Raw genomic sequence first — 25175 nt, forward strand, 5'->3', positions numbered from 1 at the left:
TATTTTTGAAACAAATATTATCCAAAGATTTGTTTTTCCCCTTTCCTTTTGCAGATAAATATATTTATCTGCATCAGGTATAATCCTTCCTGTTTCCTTTTGGTTCAGATCTGGTTTGTTTATGGTTCAAGTAGGATCATTGAATAAAGCATTCTAAATTTAGGGAATATGATTCCTAGTTGAAAGAAGGTAGGAAATTTTTTTTTGAAATTCGCCCCCCATTCCGCACCCTTCTTGGTGTCCATTAGATGGATCCTACCATTCTTTCAAAAGCTTGGGTGAACTCGGGTTTGTTTTCATTTCTGTGGATTGGCTTGTGACAAGGGAGCATTCATGCATCTTTCCTTTCACCATGGAAACCTGTATCTCACAGTACGGCCCTAATCCTGGAGAAGAAGAGCAGAACAAGAGATGGTTCTAGTCGGATAGAGGAAGAAAAGCGAAGGCCCTCGATCCTATAACAGCTGCTGGAAAACAAGCTTAAAGAAGCGCTCGAAGAGCCATTAGAAGATGGGTCCCTCTCTAAATCGCAAGACGTAGATTCTGATGCATTCTCCAATCAAGTTGGGAGCTTTGAGAGGTCAAGATCCCTTGCTAGGCCCTATGCTCATAAAGAATTCCTTGCACCACATCCTTTGCTGCTGAACGAAGCTCATACTTGACTTTCACGAATCCTTCTCTAAATTGCTGAAATGTATCCAATTTCCAATCCTCTTAGAAGATTGACTAGCTGAAGGAATGACATGCCTTTTTATCCGTGATGTTTGATAGTGACAAAAGGGTAAAATTGGCATTTAAGGAAATTAATGCATCAGTAAAGCTTTCCGTGTGGATTAGTGACGGAAGGTATGTTTTTGTTAAGTTTCTCAAAAGTTCAGGGGAGGTATTTATTACAACAAAATTATAGGAGAGGTTTTTATGATTGTTAGAAACTTTAAGAGAAGTTTTTGTATTTTACCATAACTTTTATAAAGTGCTTTCGTAAAGGTGCTTTCACAAAAGTACTTCTGTAAAAATGCTTTCATAAAAGTACTTTTATGCTTTCGTAAAAGTACTTTTATGCTTTCATAAAAGTGCTTTTGTGTAAAAGTACTTTTATGTTTTCATAAAAATACTTTCATAAAGTCTGTCAATTTTCTGCAATTGTTCTGTGCAATGATAAAACGGATCATGGTTGTTTCTATCTGTGTCTGGTAATTCGTTTTGAAATTTGGCCAGCCAAACCTGAAACTGTAGTCATGTTTAGATAAAAACGGAGAGTTTTAATAGAGAGAGGAAGAGATGATGTGGATAACCATTAACCAAAACCATCCATACCCACTGGATTGGCTGATGTGTTCATTCTCCACTAGATCTGTCTCACCTCATATTGGATTATATGTGTCCAAGTCATACTGGTTGTTTATGTTAATTCTTTTTGTTTGACTATATGCTTTCTTTGTCAATAAAAAGGAATAGTAGTATTGATCCAAAACAAAAGATAGAGCAACTTCTTTTCTGCTTATACAAAAACAGGTCTCTGTATTCTTGAAACAAATATTACCAAAAGACTAGTTTTTCCCCTTTCCTTTTGCAGATAAATATATGCTTAAAGGCCATGTAAAAGTTACCAATAGTAATATACAAAGTAAAGAGTTCATACTTTGATTGCAAATGTGAAATCTGGATCAGAAGAAAATGTAAATCGCTGTTAACATGCCAGTGAAGCATAATACCATCATGCTCAAAGCCCGTACAAGCTAAGCAACAATACTCACAGAGATCATCTTATTAATTGTTCCTAATAAAGAAGTAGAGCAATATATGCACCAGTTTAGTATTTGATGCATATCGCAGAACATAATAATCAGTTCATGTTCAATTTACTTCCAAAGTTATGGTAATTGAATCAGAAGAATCACAGGACAGTGATTGTATTGGTTCTATCTGTGTGACACGAGCATTAACCGGCATATCTGGTGGATACAGAAAAGGTTTTGGTGGCATTTGCAGAAGTTCAACGTTGCTCTCCAGCATCTCTATAACCTTGCTCATGGAAGGACGATCCATAGGATTCATCTGTATGCACCATAATGCGACTACAACAAACTTCTTTGCAATTTCCTTTTCCTCTTCTGTCACATCTCTTATTTCCAAGTTTCTTCCTTCATGTAACTGGTCATAAACCCAAGAGGGGAAGTAAATTTGACTTGAATGCTCTTCAAATGCATTTATGTTCTTTCTTCTCCCCGCCATTTCCATCAATAGCATTCCAAAGCTGTAAACATCAGCCTTGTATGAGACATTTCCAATGTTTTTGTAGACCAACTCTGGAGCTATATATCCCATTGTTCCACGTGCTGCTGTTAGGCTCACAATACTTTCATCCGTAGAATAGAACTTTGCAAGCCCAAAGTCTGATATCTTTGGAACGAAGTTTTCATCAAGAAGAATATTGTGGGGCTTGATATCAAAATGTAAAATCTGTATATCACATCCTTGATGTAGATATGCAATGCCACGAGCTACTCCCAAGGCGATGTCATACATTTGCTTCCAACTGATCAGAGGGGTACTGTTTTCTTGTGGAGAAAAGATGTATTTCTCTAAAGAACCATTAGGCATGAAATCATAGACAAGAGCCCTTTTTGAACCCTCTGAGCAGAACCCCACAAGTTGCACCACATTGACATGATGAATCCTTCCGATGGTGGCAACTTCATTGATGAATTCTTGGCCATTTCCCTTTGATTGATCTAACATCTTTATAGCTACAGGATGGCCACTTCGAAGCTTTCCTTCAAATACAGAGCCATAGCCTCCTTGGCCTAATTTGTCCTTAAACCCCCTTGTCATCTTCTTTATTTTTGAATAAGAATACCTAATTGGCATGAGATTATTGTAGCTTGATAGAAAGTCTTCAATGTTATCATCCATTGACAAGTGCCTCCGTCGTAGTTTGAATATCAAAAAGGCAAGGAAACATGCAATTCCGCATGGTCTTTCTACTAAAATTAGTAGTATGATTCCCGTAAGAGCACCTGTTACAAAGAGGACAAAGAGGGCCGAGGAAAAAAAAAAGGAGATGTTATGGTTTGTGGAAAGAGCTTTTACAACTCAAATATTGAAAGAGATATGTGGAGACATGCATGAATACTTACATTGCATTAATAAACGTACCCAATAATACCACGGCCAAGCTGCATTTTCCAAAGCAATGATACAGTTTCAGCATCAAGGAATAAGTGTGAATAGATTATATTAAGCGCCCACCCCAGAAAAAAAATGGAAAAAAAAAGCGCATAATTGAAGTTGTTTTGGCATCCATAGTTTCATATTATGTTTCATGGTTTTTGAATCGTTATTGATCCAAATGTTCGGATCATTAGGCCCGAAAACCATTTAGACATACAACTGGTTTCATTTCACCCTTAACCTGTATCTTGGCTAATAATCCGTTGATCTGGATGATTGAACCGTCGAACCACTTGACCTGAATAACAATGCTTGGCCATTTTTTATATTAATTATTTTTAACTTTTTAACTTTTTAAATTAGAACAGACTATTCGTCTAAATCAGATTATCAAACCACTGACTTGAAAACTGATGCTCAGAACCAATGTTTTAAAAAACGACCTGAAAACAAAACGTTTTTCCTTCTGGGTCATGGATGAGCAGTTTGACGATCCGGGCCAAACGGATTAACCAGTAAGCGTACAATAGTTTATATACATAATAGGTTTATCTCTAGTAAGCGTACAATAGTTTATATACATCACAAGTAAAGACATAGAATTGGATTTATATACATCACAAGAAAAAAAAAGTACCCAATAAACAATTCTTTTATTCGCATCAGTTCTCATAATGACACAGAATTGGTTCGTACAATCTTGAATAAATAATTCTTTAAATTAGATAAAAAATTGTAAAATGAATAATGGGTTTTACCATTTTTTTTGAAAAGAAGAAGAGATTCATTACTTTAGTGTGAACGTACATTGAGGATCCCCCCTCACTGGATCACTGGATGGGTACAAAAAAAGATTTCTCATCCAGGAAGGTGGGTGATCATGAAAAACAAGATATTCATTTGTTATACACGCCTTGTAAGTCACCATGTGCGCTATGTTCAACGAACGTGATATATGGAGGTCTTGGGATCCAGAAATAAAAGAGATGAACTTAGCCCTTTTTGCTTGGAGGCTCCCTAGGGAGAGATCTTCATTGTGGGCCCAGGTCATTCAACCAAAATACTACAATAATAAAAGCATTTGGCAGGCCAAGACCAAAGGGTATTAGGGATGTCAACTATTTGAAATTTCGATTTTGAATTTAATATTTGATATAATCGAATTGAATTCGGATGATTCGAATATCTTATTTTTACTGAATAGTTAGTTGGATTCGAATTTGGATATAACCTGATTCGATTCGATAAATATTTAAATTTGATTCATTATTTAATTCTTATATATAATATATAAAATATTTTATATATTTTATATATAATAATTAAATTATATAAATAATTTATATATTTAAATACTTTATATCAATAAAATATTTATTTTATATATTTATTAATTATCTAAAATAATTAATTAATTGAATTCAAATATTGGATTTTTTTAATCATATTCGAATTCAGATATTACCTTATCCTATTCGAATTCAATCCGTTTACACCCCCAAAGGAGATGCATCTTTTTGGTAAAAGTGTAAAATCGAACCAGAATAAACTTTACACGCGAGTTTGATTTTAAAGACATTTGGTAGAGGTGTTAATATACCTCATCAATCGGTGTAAAATTTCATTCTTATCATTATATTCATCGAAAATTAGTGGAAAGTTTACATGATAAAATTGATGTAAACTTTACCTTCCTCTAATCCAACTGTTACTCGCGTCTCCTCATCTGTCCAACGGTTACCTCTGCATGCATTTGCTACTGCTGATCTAATTTCCTAGGCTTTGGGAGCTGCCTGTAAGTGGCAAGCTGCTTGTAAGTGGCAAGCTGCATGTAAGGTGAGGAGGTCTTCGACAATTCAGTACTATAGCCCTTAGGCTCTAGGGGGTCAACTTATAGTCCACTTTTGTTGATTTTTCCCATGCTAAAGAAGCGACTAGGTCTTAAGCAATAATGTGGCCCGTAGGCTTTGGGAGTGACTCATAGTCCACTCTTCTTGACTTTTTCCATGCTCAAGAGGCAACTGGGTCTCGAGTCATTGTGTTTCCCATGCCGTAGAGGCGATTGGGTTTTTCAGTAGTAATGTGGCCCGTAGGATTTGGGAGCGACTCGTAGTCCACTCTTCTTGACTTTGCCCATGTCGAAGAGGCGACTGGGTCTTAAGAAGTTGTGTCGAGGTCTCTACCTGTGAGGTGTCGAGCTGACCAAGTGCCGAGCTGCTTGTGAAGCGCCGAGCTGACCAGGTGCCGAGCTACCTGTGAGGTGTCAGGCTGACCAGGCGCCGAGCTACCTGTGAGGTGCCGAGCTGACCAGGTGCCGAGCTACCTATGAGGTGTCGGGATGATCGGATGTCGAGCTACCTGTGAGGTACCCGAGTTGACCAGGTGCCGAGCTGCATGTGAAGTGTCGGGCTGACCTGGTACCGAGCTACCTGTGAGGTGCCAAGCTGACCGGGTGGGTGCCTTAGAGCTATGATTGTGTTGCATGAGTCTCGTAATGCCGGTCACCCATTCCTACCAGAAGCTACTAGGAGCTCGACCTTCGGGGGCAGCACTACTAACTTTAGGTCACTAGCTCACACGGGAGCCTTGGAAGGCTCGACCAGCAAGGGCGCCTATGTAGCCTGCTGGCCGCCAACTCTCGCGGAAGCCACGAAGAGCTCATCTTTGTAGAGGGAACCTTGCAAAGAGGTCTAATGAGGTTTTATCCGAATTGAAGTAAAGTCGGTAGAGCTGCTTAGTCTGTTAGCTCCCTGCATAGTCTTTGGGTTCATAAAAAATGGAAGTTATAAAGTGAGATCTTTGGTTTCTAAAGAGTGAGGACTTAGCTTTATGGGAGAAGAGGACTCAGCTTTTTGTAGGATGAGAACTTAGCTTTTGTAGAATGAGAACTTATCTTTTTGTAGCATTTTCCCATTGACGGCGCCAATTGATGTAACCGTTACTGGTCACGTACCAATTTTTTTTGTGATGTATCAATTTTTTGATTAATTACCTCATCATTTGACCTGCTCCCATATGGCCTTTGACTCAGAGGATGATGGAGCTCTCTGGTGGCGAACCGCCTAGTGGTGAACTACTTGGTGGCGAACTCCCTGGTGGTGAGCTACTTGGTGATGAGCTCCCTAGTGGTGAGCTACTTGGTGACGAGCTCCCTGGTGGTGACATACTTGATGATGAGCTCCCTGGTGGTGAGCTACTTGGTGACGAGCTCCCTGGTGGTGAGCTACCTTGGTGAGCTCGTCATTTGACCTGCTCCCAAGTGGCATGTGACTCAGAGGATGGTGGAGCTCCCTAGTGTAGTGTAACCTGACTGCCCTCTGCATGAGGTGATCTTCTCCTCTTTGTAGACGGCGGGAGTTGAGGAACCTACGAGAACTAAATCAGAGGACACAGGGGTGTTTACCTGGCGAGGACTCTCTGATTCTTATGTTAGCACTCTAATTGTAGAGAGCTTGAAGATGATATTAGAGAAATGAGAGAGCTAGAGAGCAGGGGTTACCTCCATTTTTTCATACCCCTTTCCCTTGGGGGGGTGAGGTCTTTATATACTGGTGATCTGACATGTAGCTGCCTCTAATTCTCTGCCACAACCGTTATTTTCCAGGGCTGAGCTAGTGGGCGTAGGTAACCATTGTAGGGTATGGTCCTGTCAGGCAGTAAGCAACCACTAGAGCTGGCAGGTACGGTGCCGTCAGGCGAGAGGCGTGGGTACAGTCTTCTGGTACGGCTGTTAGACAGAATGCTTATCGTGAGGCCCCGGACGAGCTCCTTGGTGATGAGCTCCGAGTTGCTTGGTGGCGAGCACCTTGGTGATGAGTTCCGAGCTGCCTGGTGGCGAGCTCCTTGGTGATGAGCTCCGGGCTACTTGGTGGCGAGCTCCTTGGTGATGAGCTCCGGGCTACTTGGTGGCAAGCTCCTTGGAGAGCTGCTAGCTCCTTGGTGGCGAGCTCCTTGGAGAGCTGCCTAGCTCCTTGGTGGTGAGCTCCTTGGCGAGCTCCTTGGTGAGCTACCGAGCTCCTTGGCAAGCTCCTTGGCGAGTTCCTTGGTGAGCTGCCGAACTCCTTGGGAGCTCCTTGGTGGCGAGCTCCTTGGAGTGCTTCCAAGCTCCTTGGTGGCGAGCTCCTTGGCGAGTTCCTTGGCTGTCATGAGGTGCCAGGTGTCATAATTCCACTGGAGGGCCAAATTTGCCCTCATCACTAACTTTTCAGAAGAGAAAAATGATGAGAATAATCTCTTCTACTTTTGCAAGCTGCATTAGAAGAAAAGAAGGATACTTGGTATCTAGACAGTGGGTGTAGTAACCACATGACAAAAAAATGAAAGCATCTTTTATAGTCTTGATAAAGTCAATACAAAAGTCAAAATTGGTAATGGCGACTTCATGGAAGCAATGGGCAAAGGCACCATTGTCATTGACAACAGACAAGGCAAGAAATACATCAATGATGTACTCTTGGTCCCCAACATTGATCAAAACCTACTTAGTGTAGGTCAAATGATGGAGAAAGGATACTCTTTACATTTTGAGGGAGATTCTTGCACAATTTATGACAAGTGATGCAGCGCAATCCGGGCACTCCTAGCTGGCAGACACCTGGCTCCTATCTAGTGTTGCACGGTACCTGAGAAGAGGAAGGTGAAGGATTCCCGGGGGACTTGTATGGTGGGAACACTCTGATGCTTAAGTTAGAATACTTGGGAGAGCTATAAAGGATGCAAAGAGAGATAAGAGTGCAGATAGCGCTAGATCAGCTAAATTCAAGATGCCTCTGCCCCTTTGATCCTCGGGCCTTTAAATGAAGATGTTCTTGTCAAATCGGGTGTAACCGCCACTGGCCCTTTGTCGCAGCCGTTATTTGCTAGGGCTGCGTAGGTAACTGTTGTAGAGCTACCACCTATCGAGGGACATGGGTGTAGTCTGCTGGGCTAGCAGGGACTGCACCGTCAGTCAGGAGACGTGATGCAGTCTGACGGGTACAATCTCGTCGGATAAGAAGCTTCTTGAAAACATCGTGTTTCTTAATAGTGAGCTACTTTGTAGCGAGCTACCTTGTAGCAAGCTCCTGAAGGTATCCCGAGGTGATTCCACCTTAGGTCGCCTTTGGGGCAGTCTTCTTGCCTAAGTACTAGAGCAACTTGATTCTCTCAGCTCGCGAGCTGGGATAGACTTGGCTTGGAGTATTCCCTTTCCACATACCGAGGTCCTTGAGCTCACACTGTAGCAAGCTCATTCCGTGGTGAGTTGTAATGTAGCGAGCTGTCCTGTGAGGACTTTAACCAGCTCGTTACTCAATTGTAGTCAGTCTATCATGCTGAGCTATTGCTTACGTTGAGTCACATCCATGTGTAGCCTTCTTAGGAGGTCAGGTCAAATCACCCTCCATCAATTGCCCCCCACTCCTTGGGCTAAGGATTCTACCCTAGCGCAAGGAGTTCATGGAGTGTGACGGGTGGATTTGACCCAAAATTCAAACTTGATTGACCGATCACATTAAATACACACACGGATGTCAAGCGATTTCTGGACTTTTCGAATGCCAAAAAACGCCAAAATGGTTCTCATTTCCGGAAGTCATGCAACTGACATTACCTTAATCATGGAAGACGTGCAGCCAGTCACATTTCAGTTTCAAGAGACGTGCGGTCAGCTTGACTGTGAACCGTCAAATTCACCTTAATCTAAGCCGTCGATTTGTGGGTATAGTGGCTATAAATAGGAGGGCCCCAGGCCTCATTTCCTTTACACCAACTTGCCTTGCTTTCGGATTCTGAGGTCGCGCCTTCGCCTAGCTGCTTGAGCTCTTCTCCTATTCACACCGTCTTTTCGGTTCAGCTTTTTCCTGGTGAGTCTTATTGCTTTGTCAGCAATGTCTGGGTACCCGTACAATGTCTTTCCTCGGGGCGGTAACCAAGATGACACCCCTTTGAACTCAGGGGGAGCTTAGGGGCAGGCTCCGGAGGCTCGGGAGGCCTCCGGCGAAATGGCTTCCACCTACCAGGGTAGGGAGCTAGATAGCTTTGGTCCTTCCTCCATGTCGATGGAGAGACTCAGGACCTTGGTCCTTCAATTTAATCTCCCCAGAAGTCTCATCTACAGTCTCCCATTCGGTGACTATCCTTGGGAACACGGTCACGATGAAATCGTGATCTTCTAGGAATAGCTCATCGCTGGCCTTCGTCTCCCTCTGCATTCTTTGATAGTAGAGGTTTTAAACCACTTTAATGTTACCATAGACCAGCTTCACCCCAACTCGATCCGAATGTAGTTGGGACAATTTCTTTGTTTTATGAATATTGTCTTCCTCTTGACCTCGACATCTTCTCCACTATCCTCTCCATCAAGAATGCTTCCCCCGGAGCGCCTCCAGAAAGGCGTTCCTATTACTTTTCTCCCCGTTCCAGCTTCAAGCTCCTACACGAGCTGTAGAACAGGATCCCGACTTGGAAGTGGGATTATTTTGTAGTTCGCAACCTCGAAGGGTGGCCCTTCCCAACCCATTGGAGGGCCGCATTGAGGATTCGAGTGTTGACTTGAATCCAAAAGTTCGGGAAATGCTGCAATCCTGGGCAGCGGTTGGCTTCCATTGCTTGGACTACTTGACTGAGGACAAGCACGCACAGGCCGGCCTGAGCCTCGGTAGGTTGCCCTATAGGTCGCACAATGCCTTGTTATTTGATTTTATTTTTTTTAGCTGAACTAATGCCTTGTGATTTTTGGCAGCCAACATGTCTGGTGTAAATGCGTGCCGCCTTCTGTCAAGCAACCAAAAGTGCAGAGCGAAGATGTCGCACCTGGACCGAGCTTCCACTTCCGGGAGTGCTGAGTTCGAGGCTGCTGATCCAGCCTTCGTTCTGCCACCGCTTGAGGTCCTGCTGGTCCCATTTGAGGGAGTAGCCACAGAAGGTGGCGCAGAAGAATGCGAGGTCCTGACGCAAGGGCAGTACCCTCCGTCTGAGCAATTCCACCCCTTCGCCTCTACGCAATTCCCTACCGGAGAGTTGGAAAGCATAACTGACTTCACCGTGGCTTCGCGAAGGAGCCGGAAGGCGGTCACCCATGAGGAGGTCGCCAGCTGGGGAGGGATGGACCCTAAGCAGCTCGCCAGGCTGGCCTCAACTCACTACATGGTGGTAAGTGGCTGCTTTTTTCTTCTTTTCCCTTCTTCTCTTTGTTTTTTTTTTAACCTCGGCTCTTTGTTGGCAGGTGAACTCCGCTATTCACGCCATGGCCCTCCAGACCAACATCCACTCCAGTGACGCTCTCACTCAGAGGTCAAACGTGCAGAAGCTCCAGGGTGAGCTCGACCGGGCCCGAGGTGAAGTCCTTCAAGCTCGAAAGGAGAGCGAGGCTCAGGAGCTGCTCGTTCGGGACCAGGAAGCATGGATCACCCGACTGTCTGAGGAGAGCGCTCGCTACTAGGAGGAGTCATCGAGGGTGATAGCGAAGAGGGAGCTCCTTCGCCAGCAGGTCCAGGACTTGGAGTCCATGCTTCAGGATCGGACTCGGAACTTCGACGCCATGGTGGAGGCTGAGCGAGCTAAGGCGGTGTGGGACTTCAAGGACTCCCATGAGTACCATGACCTGCAGGTGGAGTACGGCTTGAGCTCCTATCATTCTAGATTCAAACTATACCGATGGCTGGTCCGAAAGAATTTCTCTGGGCTCAACCTTGAGGGCATAACGCTGAAGGGCCTAGATCCAGAGACGGTGGACATGGCAGAGGAGGAGCCTGACTCTCTAAAGGATGACGAGGATGTGGAGGTGGCAGATCCTTGAGGCTGGTTGCTCTTGTTTTTCTCTTCTTGGATGTATTCTGAAGTGGTTGTTCCCGGGTGTCTTAACCCGGTTTTATATATTTCTTTTTTGATGAACCCTCTCGGGCTGTTAGGCCCTGTTTTTTATTTGTTTTTTGATGAACTTCTCCGGAGCTATTAGGCCCGGTTTTTTATTTCTAAGAACTAGAAATGAGATGTTTTTCCTTTCTGCTAAGTGTTGTATGCTCTTTACCTTTTGCTGAAGCGACTTTATCACTCGAGTAGTTAGAGCTACATACCCGAAGTAAGGCCTTTCGGTAATTGTTTCCCCGAATTGTTCCCTGGTACTTGGGGTAGTTTTATGGCATACCCCAAGGTGGTTATCATAGTAAGCCCAAGCTGTATGCACCCAGGTTAAGTTGACATAGGTTGTCCCTTTTTGGGTTCAACTAGTATACTGAGGCGAGCTACGCTTCATAGGGTTCATGCCCGAGTTGCCTATGCCTTCGGTATTAATGCTTAGCCTTTGTTGATGAAACGATTAGGTCTTACATAGTGCCAAGGTCTTAGTTAGCTCGGTGTTTTAGCCCTTAGGCTGAGGGAGTGACTTATAGTCCACTCTTAGAGTTCACCCATGCCATAGAGGCGACTGGGTCTTATCGCTCTGAGGTCTTCATTAGCTCGGCATTTTGGCCCTTAGGCTCTAGGAGTGACTCGTGGTCTACTCAGTAATTTATAGGTAATATTGCCTTAAGTTGATAATATTCCATGCCCGAGATACTCGTTTCCCTTCTTGGGTTTTGAGCTCGAATGTTCCTTCCTCGAGCACCCGCTTTACTCGATAGGGTCCTTCCCAATTTGGCCCGAGCATATCAACACCGGGCTCAAGCACCATAACTTTACGAAGGACCAGGTCGCAGATGCGGAGGTTTTGCTTCTTGACCCTAGTGTTATAGTACCGAGCTACTCTCTGCTGGTAGGCCACGATCCTAATATATGCGAGGTCCTAGTCGTAGTGAGGGAACCTCGATCTCGGTTGGGATGACTGCTTCAGTACCATAGGTGAGGATGAAGGGGGCCTCGCCTGTAGCACTCTTCACTGTGGTCCGATAAGACCATAGAACACTGGGTAGCTCGTCTGCCCATAGTCCTTTGGCTCGGTCCAGGTGTGCCTTCAGTCCGCGGAGGATATCTTTATTCGTGACTTCCACTTGGCCGTTTGCTTGAGGGTGTGCGACTAAGGTAAAGTTCTATTGAATTTCCATGTCTTGGCATCAGTTCTGGAATTTAATGTCCTCGAACTGCTTACCATTGTCAGAGATCAGTACTCGAGGTAACCCGAAATGACACACTATGCTTTTCCAAAAGAAGTTCTGTATGTTTCGAGCTATGGTTGTTACAAGAGGTTTAGCTTCTACACACTTAGTGAAATAATAAACTGCTACTACTAAGAAGCTCCTCTGGCCTGTTGCTGGTGGAAATGGTCCAAGTATATCGATCCCCCACTGTGTGAAAGGCTATGGGCTAGTAAGATATTTTAAGTCGGCGGCAGGTTGGTGGTGGATATTGGCATGCTTTTGGCACTTGTCACACTTTCTAACGAGTTAGATCGCGTCTGCTTTCATTGTTGGCAAGTAGTATCCCTATCCTAGCGCTTTTTGGGCGAGGGCCCTGCCCCCCAAGTGCCTGCCGCATAGGCCTTCATGAGTGTCACGGAGCACGAGCTCGGCCACGGAATGTTGCAAGCAATGCAGATAGGGGAGTGTGTAAGACCTCCGATACAACCATCTGTCTCTTATGACGTATTTGGCCGCTTGACACTTCACCCTTCTGGCGGCATTACGGTTCATAGGGAGGGTCCCATGCAGCAGGAAGCTCGCGAGCAGATCGATCCAGCTCGGCTCTGCTTGAACGATGGGAGTGACCTCCTCTGCCCCACGAGAATTTTAGACCGAGGTAGGTTCTCTATGTACACGGTTCTCATGGTATTATCATTGGTGCTGGCTAACGAGACAGGGCGTCGGCTTCAGTGTTCTCTCATCTCGGGGTTTGCTTGATAAAATGTGACTGGAAGTTGAGCAGAGCCTCTCTTACTTTGGCTAACTAGGCGATCATGGTTGGTTCGCGAGCTTTGTATTCACTTGTGACTTGATTGACCACGAGCTGGGAATCATTGTAGACGACGATATCCTTGGCTTTCACTTCCTTCGCTAGTGCCAGCCCAGCTAGTAATGCCTTGTACTCTGCTTGGGACGTACAGAATGATTCCTGCTCTGCTGCCCTGCTGGTTTGACGGGCCATCTACGTGAAGGATCAAGGGCTCTTTATCCCAGTTCGCTCTTAGCCTAACTAGGAGAAATGCCGCACTGGTTGCTACCTCATGGTGCTCGAGCTCAACCGGCTTGGGAACTTCGGGCTCGCCCGATCCAGGGGCCTCGTGCTCGACCGGCCTGGGGACTTCAGAGCTAAAAGTGCATTCCACGACGAAGTCTGCTAAGGCTTAGGCCTTGATAGCATTTCGCGGCTTGAATTGGAGGTCATATTCGCTGAGCTGAATGGCCCACTTTGTCAATCTACTGGAGACCTCAGTCTTGAGCAGAACTTGCCTCAGAGGTTTGTTGGTGAGGACAATAACAATGTGAGCTTGGAAGTATGGATGAAGCTTCCGGGCTGCAATAACTAGTGCATAGTCCAACTTTTTTATCTCTGAGTATCTCGTCTTTGCTCTCTACAACACTTTACTAACATAGTAGATAGGTCGTTGGACCTGATCTACCTCTTTTATCAGTACCGAGTTGACCACCTCGTCACTTGCCGAGAGGTACAACTCTAAAACATCACCCTCCTCGGGCCGGGTTAAGACTGGTATGTTAGCAAGGTACTTTTTGAGCTCGTCAAACGCAAGCTGGCACTCTTCGGTCCATTCAAAACATTTGCTTTTAATTGCCTAAAAGAAAGGCAGGTAGCGGTCTTCCGACTTGGACATGAAGCGGCTCAGAGCAGCTATTAAGCCATTCAGCCTTTGAACCTCCTTTAGTTTTCGGGGTGGTCTCATGTCTAGGATGGCCTTTATTTTATCCAAGTTGGCCTCAATGCCATGCCGGTTGATGATGTACCCTAGGAATTTACCCGAGGTGACACCGAAGACACACTTATTCAGGTTCAATTTCATGTTAAATTTATGCAATTTTTCAAAAACAGAATGCAAGCCTTGTATTAAATCAATTGAAAATTGGGTTTTGACGACTATGTCATCTACATAACATTCTATTTTTCTGCCAATCAACGGTTCAAACAATTTATTCACAAGTCTTTGAAAGGTTGCCCCAACATTTTTCAACCCAAAGGGCATGTCCTTGTAACAGTACAGGTCGAGCTCGGTTATGAAGGTAGTCTTTTCTTCATTAGTTGGGTTCATCCTGATCTGGTTGTAGCCCGAATAGGTGTCTAGGAAACTCAACAACTCATACCTTGAGGTCGTGTCCACCAGATGATCGATCCTGGGGAGTGGAAAACAGTCCTTTGGGCAAGCTCGGTTCAGTTCGGTGTAGTTGACGCACATGTGCCATTTACCGTTAGCCTTTTTTACTAGAACGGGGTTGGCCACCCAACTCAGGTAATGGACTTCCCTGATAAAGTCGGTTGCGAGGAGATTCCCGACCTCCTCATCGACTACCCTCCATCACTTTGGGGCTAAGTTGCGTTTCTTCTATCTAACGAGCCTAACTACAGGATCAGTATTAAGCTTGTGAGTTATGATGCTTGGGTCTATGTCGAGCATCTCTGTCGTAGCCATGCAAAAACATCTAAATTTTCAAGTAAGAAGCCTACCAGTTGAGATCGCAGAGGCTCCTCAATGGAAGCGTCGATTTCAAGTGTTCGAGCTGGGTCCTCCATCGATGTCGGGATGGAGACAGTCTCTTTTGTGGGTGCAGCTCGCTCCTCACACTGCTCCGTAGGTCACTCCAGCTTGAGGTCGTCGGCCACCTTGGTTTTCCCTTTGAGGGCGGCGACGTAGCATTTGCGAGATTCAAGCTGGTTACCTCGCGCTATTTTGATTCCAAAGTCTATGGGGAAATTCATTGGCAAATAGTAAGTGGAGACCACTACACATAATGTTAGACAGTTTTGTATGCCCTTAGCTTCAATCAAAATTGATGTACTTTATGAGTTTATTGTAAATGAATAAAAGTACATATTTGATTCATGTTCCTTTGGTATGTTTCTTTGTAATACCCTTAAACTGGACACTTATTGAGACTCGTGTTAGTTTAGAAAGTTCACAGCTAGTGGGTCGGTCTAGGGAGACCTATCCTGACAAGGCTGACACTGTGGTGCCACCAAGTCGGTTGGGGTGGCTTGTCTCAGCTACCAGGGTGAGACCCTAGGCACATACAGTGTGGGATTAATTGAATCTTTGAACTGGACCAGATTTCCAGTATTGCCCTGGACCTTGGAGATTGATGGGCAAAACTGGAAAGTTACACCCGACCCCTAGACTCGATTATGATACTGCACTAGGTGTCGGATCGGGCTGTCTTTGATGTACCAATCAGTGAGATCCTTAGCAGGGGTCAAAACCTGGGTATGTTGGGACAATCCGAGAATTCATCTGAGTGGGTGATCATAGTGACAGGATCAGCCCCTTTGTCGGACAAAGGTAATGATCGGGGATGCACTCTCACTGTTGGAAACCAAGACTGCCGGTAGCCGATTTCAACCGTTGAGATTTGTTTTGCAAAGTATATTTTATATGAGATATAAAAGTATATATATTATGGTTTCTAAAATGTTTGCAAAAGGGTTTTAATTCCCGGGATCCATATAAGTGGAGAGTGCAACACTGTTCCTTGCAGCCGAGGGAGAGGTCATCTCTTGTCGGGCAGTGTATGATCATTATGGTCTGAGAGGTTAAGTGTAAGACAATTGAGGATAATACCTGATGGGCTAATCTTGCATCTGCCCACAATCCTTGGGTGTTACAAGGTGGCTTGGCCCAGGGACCACTTAGGGTAAGTGTTGGGCCCATAGAGCCCATTCGATGGGTTTCAGGGGGTGCACTGTCTTAACAGTGTATTCGACCAGGCCTTGTAACAAAGGCTGGGCCGAACCCATGTGGCTGATGTGTAGATCAATGCTTGGGTCCCACGCCATACAAGGAAGCCCAACTGGGCAGCAGTTAGAAGGTTAAGTGAGCACATAAGCTTAATGGGCCTAAAGCCCATTTCGAACTGGGCTATTAATTTAGTTAATTAAAGGGGCGAATTCTGAGATGGATTAGCAGTTAGGATAGGGTCTTCATCCTATCCACTCAGAGAGTCCATATCTGTATGTGATTCAGATCTAGAAACCTCCTAATAAGATTAGGATAAAGCTAATCTAATCTGTAGATAAGATAAGGGTTTATCCTTATCACTAGAAGAGAAGGCTGATCCAAATATGATTTGGATAAGCACCTCCTAATGGGATTAGGAGCTGTTCTTTTCAAGTTAACAAAAGGAAGGAGGGGGCGGCAGCCTTGAGAGAGAACAAGAAATACATCAGATCCTCTTTAGTGCTGAAATCAAGAAGAGAGAATTCTGCACCCTGCGAATACTCTCTTGCCGCCTCCCTACTCTTGCCGCCCTGTTTCCCAGTTCGATCTCCAGCTGTGGGAGAAGTCAAGATTGGATCTTGACATCAATTCTTTGAGAAAGGATTGAAAAGGAAGCTGTGCTCACGTTCCATCCTGCTGTTTCTTGAGAAGGACAGAGTTCTTGGGGAAGAACACTACTGATTCTGCTCCATCCTGCACTGCACCATTTTCAGTGGGAGCAGTCTTTGGATCCTTCCTTGGGCGTGAACACCTTCGTTGGGAGATATTGCTTCTCCGTATCAGGTATCATTGTCTCCCATTCCTTTTGGTTCAGATCTGGTTCAGTTTAAGGTTCAAGATTTATCCTTGACAATGTGATTTTCTAAATAGGGAATGTGATTCCCAGTTGAAGGGAGAGAAAAATTTTTGAAAATCGCCCCTTATTCCACAATCTTTGGGCGTCCATGTGATGGATCTCTCAACCCTTCACATAGGGCATGGGTGATCGGCCGACCTACTATGGCATTGTACGGGGAGGGGGTTGCGACCACTAAGTAGTCGTGGTTGAGCCTCACTATGTTAGGCCAGGTGCCGACTTCCACAAGTACTATAATCCTTCCTAGGGGCCTGACTTCCTCTCCGCTGAATTCTACCAGGGGAGTATTCGCGGGCTTCAAGTCGCTTTTTGGAGCTGGAGCTGGTCGAATGCTACTTTGAAAAGGATATCTGTCGAGTTGCCCGAGTCGACGAGGACACGCCTGACTTCAAACTCATTAATCTTTATCTTTATGACGAGCACATCATCATGGGGATAGTGGACCCACACACATCGTCGTCTATGAAGAAGATTGGGTCTTCCGTCCTTGGCTGCTTCAGGGGATTCTACTCTTCCCTAGCGGCCTCGCGAGCTAATGCCCGAGCTGCAGCTGAAGTGCAGCCCGCGACGATCGAACCTCCGATGATCACGTGGATAGTCCCCCAAACTGGTCTTTCTTCGAGGGGCTGCCTCTGCGGTTGTTCTGCCTGCCTACTGGATTCCGGAGCATCTCTACTCTGCTCCCCCTATCGACCTGCTTTATTATTATTATTATTATTATTTTATACAAAATTTCTCAAGTATCCACGACGGATGAGCTCCTCTATCTCGTCGTAGAGGTTTTTACAATTTTTGGTGCAATGATCGTGGTCTTTATGGAAATTACAATACAAATTTTTATTTTTTAAACTAGGATTTTACTTCAACCGAGGTGGCCACTTCACATACAGGGCGTCCTTGAACGCCATAAGGATCTCGGCCCGCTTCGCATTCAGGGGCGTGTAGTCCGTTCTTTTGGCTGTTGGAGCTCGGAAAGGCTGACTCGGCCTTGCCCCCTAAGCTGGGTCTTTTTTCTTCTTACCATCCCCTTGAATCAAGGACTCGCCTTCCCTTTTTCTCTTCTCGGGCGCATTTACGTTCTTCTGGTTGATCTCCTCCTCCATCCCTATAAAGTGATCCACGAGCTTGAGGAATTCAGTCATAGTTTTGGGTTGATTAACAATCACATGCCACTTGAATTCTTTATGGATAATGCCTCACTTGGCCGCGGTGAGCCGAATTGTGGGGTCCAGGTTAGGTATTTGCAAACAAGCGTCATTGAACCGCTTGATATAACTCCGAATAGACTCCCCTTCCTTCTGGATTATGCCAAGGAGGCTCTCCTGAGTTCTTCGGCACCTCTTGCTGGTGACAAAATGGGAAGTGAAGACTTGCACAAACTGCGCCCAGCTTCTTATCGATCCAGGCGCAAGGTTTTGGTACCATGTGCGGGCCACCCCTTTGAAGGTGGTGGAGAAAGCCACACACATATAAGATTGACTGGCCCTTGCCAGGTGCATCTAGGACTGGAAGGCATCAACATGGTCATTCGGGTCGAAGGATCCGTCATATTTATCTAGGGGAGGAAGCTTGAAGTCCTTTGGCATAGGAACAACAAGAAGTTCTGGAGACAGGGGGGAGGGAACCGAAAGGAGAGGAGTGGCTTTCACTTCACTTGAGCTTACCTCCTCCTTACCCTTGAGCTCGGGCAGAATGCAAGTGGTAGTTCATTGAGCTCGTTAGTGCCTCCACTACTGCTTCGCCGACTTGACATTGGTGCTGCTTGCCTCTGTATTACCGAGCTCAATGGGCTCAGACTGTTGATGATAGCTGTGAACCGAGGGGCCTTACTTGTAATCTGCGGCTAGGACCTCAAACTGGTTTTCGGCGAGCGGGAGTTCGAACTAAGAGTGCTGAGGCGATGTGGGCTTGGCCGGCTGGGAGGCCCTCGACCTGCCTACAGGCTGCGAGGTAAGGGTGACTGGTCTCTCCTTCTTGCCATGGGACGAGGCTTGGCTCTTGGAAGGATTCTGGATTTGAGAGGCCTCTCCCCGACGAGGGCGTTCACTCCGACAGGAGAGCTTGGCTTGCTTCGTGGCCAGGTGCCGAGGGGGAAGCGGCTGCTAGGCCTGAGGCAGTGAAGGGAACTACTGTTGGTACTAGTACTGAGAAACTTGATGCAACACTTGCTGTTGATAGAGTTGAAACTGCTGGAACTGTTGCATTTGAGCTTGCATAGCTCGCATACACTACACCAGGTCTTCAAGCTGGTTTTGGTTGATCACTGGAGGAACAACAGAAGGTTCAATGAAGGTTGTTCCAACCATGGAAGGGAGCAGAGCATTCACAGGTGCCACTGTCGGAGGCACATCTAGGCTGGGAACTCCATCCATAGAGAGGGGGATGGTGAACTGTCCAATGCCGACAGTAGGGAGCTGAGGTTGCTCCCCATAAGCGTTCTGGTCAGCACCACGTCCGACATTGCTAGAGGAAGCCATGAATGCTGAGTTCTTAGAGAATGTTGTAGAGATTAGAGGAAGGCTTTTTGAAGCGGTTCCCACAGGTGACGCCAAATGATGCAGCGCGATGCGGGCACTCCTAGCTGGCGAACGCCTGGCTCCTAACTGGCGACGAACAGTACCTGAGAAGAGGAAGGTGAAGGATTCCCTGGGGACTTGCCCGATGGGAACACTCTGATGCTTAAGTTAGAATACTTGGGAGAGCTATAAAAAATCAGGAGCTAAGAGTGCAGATAGCGCTAGATCAATTAAATTCAAGATACCACCGCCCCTTCGACCTTGGGGCCTTTAAATGCAGATGTTCTTGTCAAATCAGGCATAACCGCCACTGGCCCTCTATCGCAGCCGTTATTTTCCAGGGCTGTGCAAGTAACTGTTGCAGAGTATTGCCCAATCGGATGAGAAACACAACCCAGAAAGGACAGACACGCCACCACTTGTCGAAAGACGTGGGTGCAGTCTGCTAGGCTGGCAGGGACTGCGCCGTCAGTCAGGAGATGTGATGCAGTCTGATGGGTATGGTCTCATCAAATAAGAAGCTTCCTAAAAACGCCGCGTCACTTAACAAGAATTGCTTTGTAGCGAGCTATCCCATAGCGAGCTGCCTTGTAGCGAGATCCTGAAGGTATCTCGAGGTGATTCCACCTTAGGTTGCCTTTGGGGCAGTCTTCTTGCCTAAGTATTGGAGCGAGCTGATTCTCTCATCTCGCAAGCTGGGATAGACTTGGCTTGGAGTATTCCCTTTCCACATACTGGGGTTCTTGAGCTCGCGCTGTAGCGAGCTCATTCCGTGGCGAGCTGTAATGTAGCAAGCTATCCTATGAGGACTTTAATGAGCTCGTTACTCAGTTGTAGCCAGGTTGTCATGTTGAGCTGTTGCTTACGTTGAATGACATCCATGTGTCACCTTCTTAGGAGGTCGGGTCATATCACCCTCCATCAACAAACAAGACAAATCCCTTGAAATTGCAAACATAAAAATGAAAGAAAACAAATGTTTTCCCATACAATGGAGATATGCAAGCAATGTAGCAATGCAAGCGCAAGTGGATGAGTCGTGGCTATGGCATAGAAGGTTCAGACATTTCAATTTCCATGGGTTAAAGATCCTTCAGCAGAAGAACATGATGCGAGACCTATCAGCAATCAAGGAGCTCAACAATGTCTGTGAAAGGTGTATGCTCGGGAAACAACATCGACAACCTTTCCCATCTGGAAAAGCTTGGAGAGCCAAAGAGCCACTAGAGTTAATCCATACAAACGTTTACGATCCAATGCATACTCCATCAAATGATCAAAACAGGTACCTCATTCTCTTCATTGATGACTATACTAGAATGACATGGGTTTACTTTTTGCGATATAAATCGCAAGTCTTCGATATTTTTAAGAAATTCAAAACCCGTATCGAGAAGCAAAGTGGTCACAACATCAAGACGATAAGAAGTGACAGAGGCAAAGAATACACTTCTAATGAATTCAATAAGTTTTGTGAAGATGAAGGCATGGAGCATCAACTCACAGTTGGATACGCACCAGAACAAAATGGAGTATCCGAAAGAAAAAACAGAACAGTTATGGAAACAGCAAGAGCCATGCTCATGGAGAAGGGTCTTCCAAAAACTTTTTGGGCAGAGGCAGTAAGCACTGCAGTCTACTTGCTTAACAGATGTCCAACCAAAGTTGTGCAAGATAAGACACCGATCGAAACTTGGAGTGGGCAAAAGCCATCAGCAAAGCATCTCAGAGTTTTTGGCTGCATATGCTACACTCACATTCTACAAGAGAAAAGAGGCAAGCTGGACGAGAAGACTGAGAAAGGAATCTTCTTAGGCTATAGCACTCAATCAAAAGACTATCGAGTCTATAGCTTAAGAACAAAGAAGCTCATAATCAGTCGAGACATAAGATTCGACGAAGATGTTGCATACAAGTGGAAGTATAATTGGAAGCTTACTCTATTTAACAGCTACAAGACCAGACATCATGTATGCAGTTAGTCTACTATCAAGATTCATGCGGAATCCAAGTCAAGTTCACTATGGAGCAGCTAAGAGAGTACTTAGATACTTGCAAGGAACAAAGAACTACGGAATATGGTACGGAGTCACACATGATTCAAAACTAATTGGCTACACAAATAGTAATTGGGCAGGATCAGTAGACGACATGAAAAGCACGTTAGGATATACTTTCACAATTGGATCAAGGATATTTTCTTGGGCATCAAAGAAACAAGCAACAATTGCGCAATCATCAGCTGAAGCAGAGTATATTGCAGCAGCAATGACAACAAGCCAAGCTATATGGCTAAAAAGAATACTTGAAGATATGGGAGAACCACAAGTGGAAGCTACAGAAATCTATTGCGATAGCAGATTAGCTATAGCAATGGCAAAGAATCTCGTATTTCATAGCAGAACCAAACATATAGGCATCAAGTATCACTTCGTCAGAGAGGCTGAAGCAAACAAAGAAATAGAATTCAAACACTACAAGACTGAAGAGCAATTAGCAGACATATTCACAAAGGCACTACCAAAAGGCAAGTTCGAACTATAAGGAGACATGATTGGAGTTACTGAAATGTGCACCAAGGAGGAGTATTAGAAGTTGCTACACATTTCTATAATACTTTACTCTAGAACTTCCTAGTTATACTTGAGAAGCAAGTAAATTTGTGTGGTCAAAATTCCTTTAGTAAAAGAAGGATCTAGAGCAAATAATCTTAACCACAAATGTAAAGTCGGTTTACCTTCCAACTACCGACTCTAGCTACTAAAAATACAACCTCTTGTATTGCAAATGATTATGAGAGAAACAGAAAAAATATAGAAGCCACTAGCATTCTCTCTCCTACTTCCTATAATATACTCTACTCTTCTATACCATCAGTATACCAACAGAGCAGCACGAAGTTGAGGGGCGTTCAGGGGTTGAAGAGAGTCGACGAGTATGGAGTGCTGGACCGGGGAGAGGAAGATGCAATACTGCATTTCATGTGCAATCCACTCTCACGTAGTTCGTGTGAGGTCTTGTACCGATCGCCACAACCGTAAGCCTCTGTAGCGCTTCAGGCGCAGGTATCTATGGCCGTTCACCTTTTTCCGTCGAGACCCACTTTGAAAATTTAAACTATAAAAAACCAAACATGATCGGTGTAAATTTTCAAAATCAACCGACCTCAATTTCCATCCATCACTAAACCCGTTAACATTTTCTATGGTGTAAAATTTGAATTTACACCTCAAACAAATACAGCCTAAGGGGAAAAATCAAGACAGAATGGCTGGCAAAGAATGGCCAAGAGATTTATGTTTTCCATGATCCCTTGCTACCCATACCGGCAGGAGGCACACCTACAGGAGTAGAAGTAGATGATCGGACCAAAGACCAACTCAAAATCGTAGATCTAAGAAATGAAAATGGATCATGGAATAGAACACTAGTGGAATCACTCTTCAATGATATAGAAGCTTCTCATATATTGCAGGTGAACTTGGTTCACTCTCTTCAAAGAGGATACAGTTGTTTGGAAACACATAGGGAATGGAGACTACACAGTTCGATCCGCATATAGAACTTTTAGCAATCACACTCCATCGAGCTTAGGCATGAATAGATTGCGGTGTGACATATGGAAGCTCCAAATACCACACCAGATTCATTTTTTGGAAAAGTACGGATTCCAGCCCCCCTTATAAACGACATCCTGCCCGTGAATTTAGCATCAATTCATGGTCAGGATGCACTCCCCTTGTACTTTGGGCCTAGAAAATTCTGATCTGGGCTGATTGGTACTTCTCCCTTCAATTTTTCATGTGGAAATTCTTATGGGAAAGTGTAGCCACTAGATCTCACCTCTCAAGCAAAGGAGTCAATATTCAAGACATCTCATGCCCGGCCCATATGCTCTTGCCAAGAAGAGACTGTCATACACCTCTTCTTTGAGGGGGCGTTCTTTTTCTTTTTGCATTTTGAGGGGGGGGGGGTGGGGAAGTTGGTCAATGGATTTTGATTCCCATTGACCTAGAATCCCATACTCTTTTTTCTGTGAGAATTAGGGAAAATTTATTTTTCTGGGTAAGGTATCACTTACCCGGGTAAATAATGCTCATCTCCTAAATGTTTCCCTGGGTAAGTGCATTTACCCAGGTAAGTAAGGCCTGACTGTGACTTTGCTCGTGCAATCTGACTACATGAGCAGGTTGGCAATAAACCCAGCCAGATTAACCCAAACATCCACACTTCAAAGTCCTCCTATATGTTTTCTAAAATTTGAACGATCTGCCATTACATTTTTAGGGAATTTACTTAAACCCTCTCATGTTTTTTTGACATACTTAAACCTCCCCTTCACATTTTCAAACATATATGCAAATGCACACTTTGCATTAATTATCATATAAAAAAGACGTTGAAAATACAGAAATGTCCTTGTTATGAATATGCACAATGAACACCATTGTTCACTCATCAAATTGCCTAAGTACGTGTTTCTTCAAGTAGGGGATCTAGTTTCAAGTTCAATCCCGCCTTTTTTTTTTTTCATTTGAGAAGAGAATAATAAAAACTCAATTAAATGAAGTAAACCGCCTTTGGGGGCTCTATTTCTTTCTCATGAATTGTGATGATCACAGTGACTGTTTGACAATGAACACATATGTTTAGATTAGGTTTAGGGTTTAGATTATTCGGAGTAATTCACAGTTTCACACCAAGATTGTGAAAACTGGCTGGACATAGAGCAAGAAAAGGGCTAATTCCAGTTTGTTCCAATTCAACCCACTGGTGCAGACGTGCAGTCTTTCAGAAAGAGAAAACCATTTTGAAAGAAGTATAGAAAATTATAAATATTCCCAATAAATACCTGAGTTCGGTTGATGCCACTGGAGATCAAACCCCAAAGTGAGTTGATGGTGGATTTCGGGAAAAGAACGATTCCCAAATTTCTTCAACAGGGTCGTGGCCATCGCATGGATGATGCATCCCTCCGGGATCTCCCCAACTTGTTGTACCAGAATAGCGTAAGAATAAGAGACGCCCGAGCCCGAACCAGAACCATTGACATTGTTGATGCAGGGGGAAGTATCCACATATTCACCACCATAAGACTTTACCGTCAAAGGGCTCTTGCACCTCACGAATACTACAGATTTATAGTTCCAGAAATAATACAAATGGTGAATATTTCTCCCTCTGCTAGTGAAGTAAGAGAGAGGCATGGAGGAGCAGTTGCCATCCTGTAGACCGGGATCCACCACTCGAATTGTCCGATTCTCGTACCAGATTGCATTGACATAATAGTGTGTCCCACGATCGTCATTCAAGTATAAGATGGTACGATTGCTCTCGCAGGTGAGTTCGTAGCGAGCGTCGCCGCAATTGCTGCGTGGGTCGTCGTCCTTCAATTTCAAGCGGAATGGGTAGCTTATGTTTCGGATGTTCCCGCATGAAGAAGGATTATTCTGACAGTCTGCATTTTGCTTGGCAGCAGTGGCCAAACGTACATCAAGGTGGAGACTGCAAACTATGGCAACGTTGATGATCAAGAATTTTGTTGATCCTCCTGTAGCTGAATTGAATCTTCTCATCATTGATCAACTCTTGAAGGCCGCCGTGTGCCGTGTAAACAAGAACATGTATAGTCTGGGAAGAGAGAGAGAGAGACTCCGTAACCAGGTTTCCGGTCCCCTTATTCCCTTTCTCTAAGGTCTCTCTGTTCATCCATAAGTTATTTTGCTATCTAGAAATTGACTGGGTACTCAATGAAACCAAGAGGATCGATCAAATCAAT

General features: G+C 44.7%; 2 protein-coding genes across 2 annotated transcripts in view; one reads left to right on the forward strand and one right to left on the reverse strand.

The window, feature by feature from the left end:
* Nucleotides 1–2225, forward strand: part of LOC148880790 (polyubiquitin-like) — a 31800-nt gene extending 29575 nt beyond the window's left edge. Inside the window, exon 3 of the mRNA XM_088962817.1 lies at nt 1969–2225. The gene's annotated coding sequence lies outside the window, so the exon portion shown is untranslated. The remainder of the gene's footprint in view (nt 1–1968) is intronic.
* On the reverse strand, nt 1664–25167 carry LOC148880791 (LEAF RUST 10 DISEASE-RESISTANCE LOCUS RECEPTOR-LIKE PROTEIN KINASE-like 2.3). The gene is made up of 3 exons (XM_088962815.1): nt 24249–25167; nt 3141–3179; nt 1664–3020 (listed from the first exon to the last, which is right to left on the reverse strand). Exons 1-3 carry the CDS (start codon nt 24973–24975, stop codon nt 1858–1860), a joined length of 1929 nt encoding a protein of 642 aa, XP_088818941.1. The 5' UTR covers nt 24976–25167; the 3' UTR covers nt 1664–1857.
* Between the last annotated feature and the right edge of the window lie 8 nt (nt 25168–25175).

This window comes from Nelumbo lutea, chromosome 1, assembly GCF_056320005.1.
Source record: "Nelumbo lutea isolate HS-2025 chromosome 1, American lotus-T2T, whole genome shotgun sequence".
In the NCBI taxonomy this organism is placed as follows: Eukaryota; Viridiplantae; Streptophyta; class Magnoliopsida; order Proteales; family Nelumbonaceae; genus Nelumbo; species Nelumbo lutea.

Excerpts from the sequence above, each read along its gene's own strand:
- LOC148880791 (XM_088962815.1), bottom strand. The coding sequence starts at position 24,975 with ATGATGAGAAGATTCAATTCAGCTACAGGAGGATCAACAAAATTCTTG. Across the intron at positions 3,180-24,248 it reads GTGGCATCAACCGAACTCAG|CTTGGCCGTGGTATTATTGG; the intron begins GTATTTATTGGG and ends TGGAAAATGCAG. Across the intron at positions 3,021-3,140 it reads GGTACGTTTATTAATGCAAT|GTGCTCTTACGGGAATCATA; the intron begins GTAAGTATTCAT and ends TCTTTGTAACAG.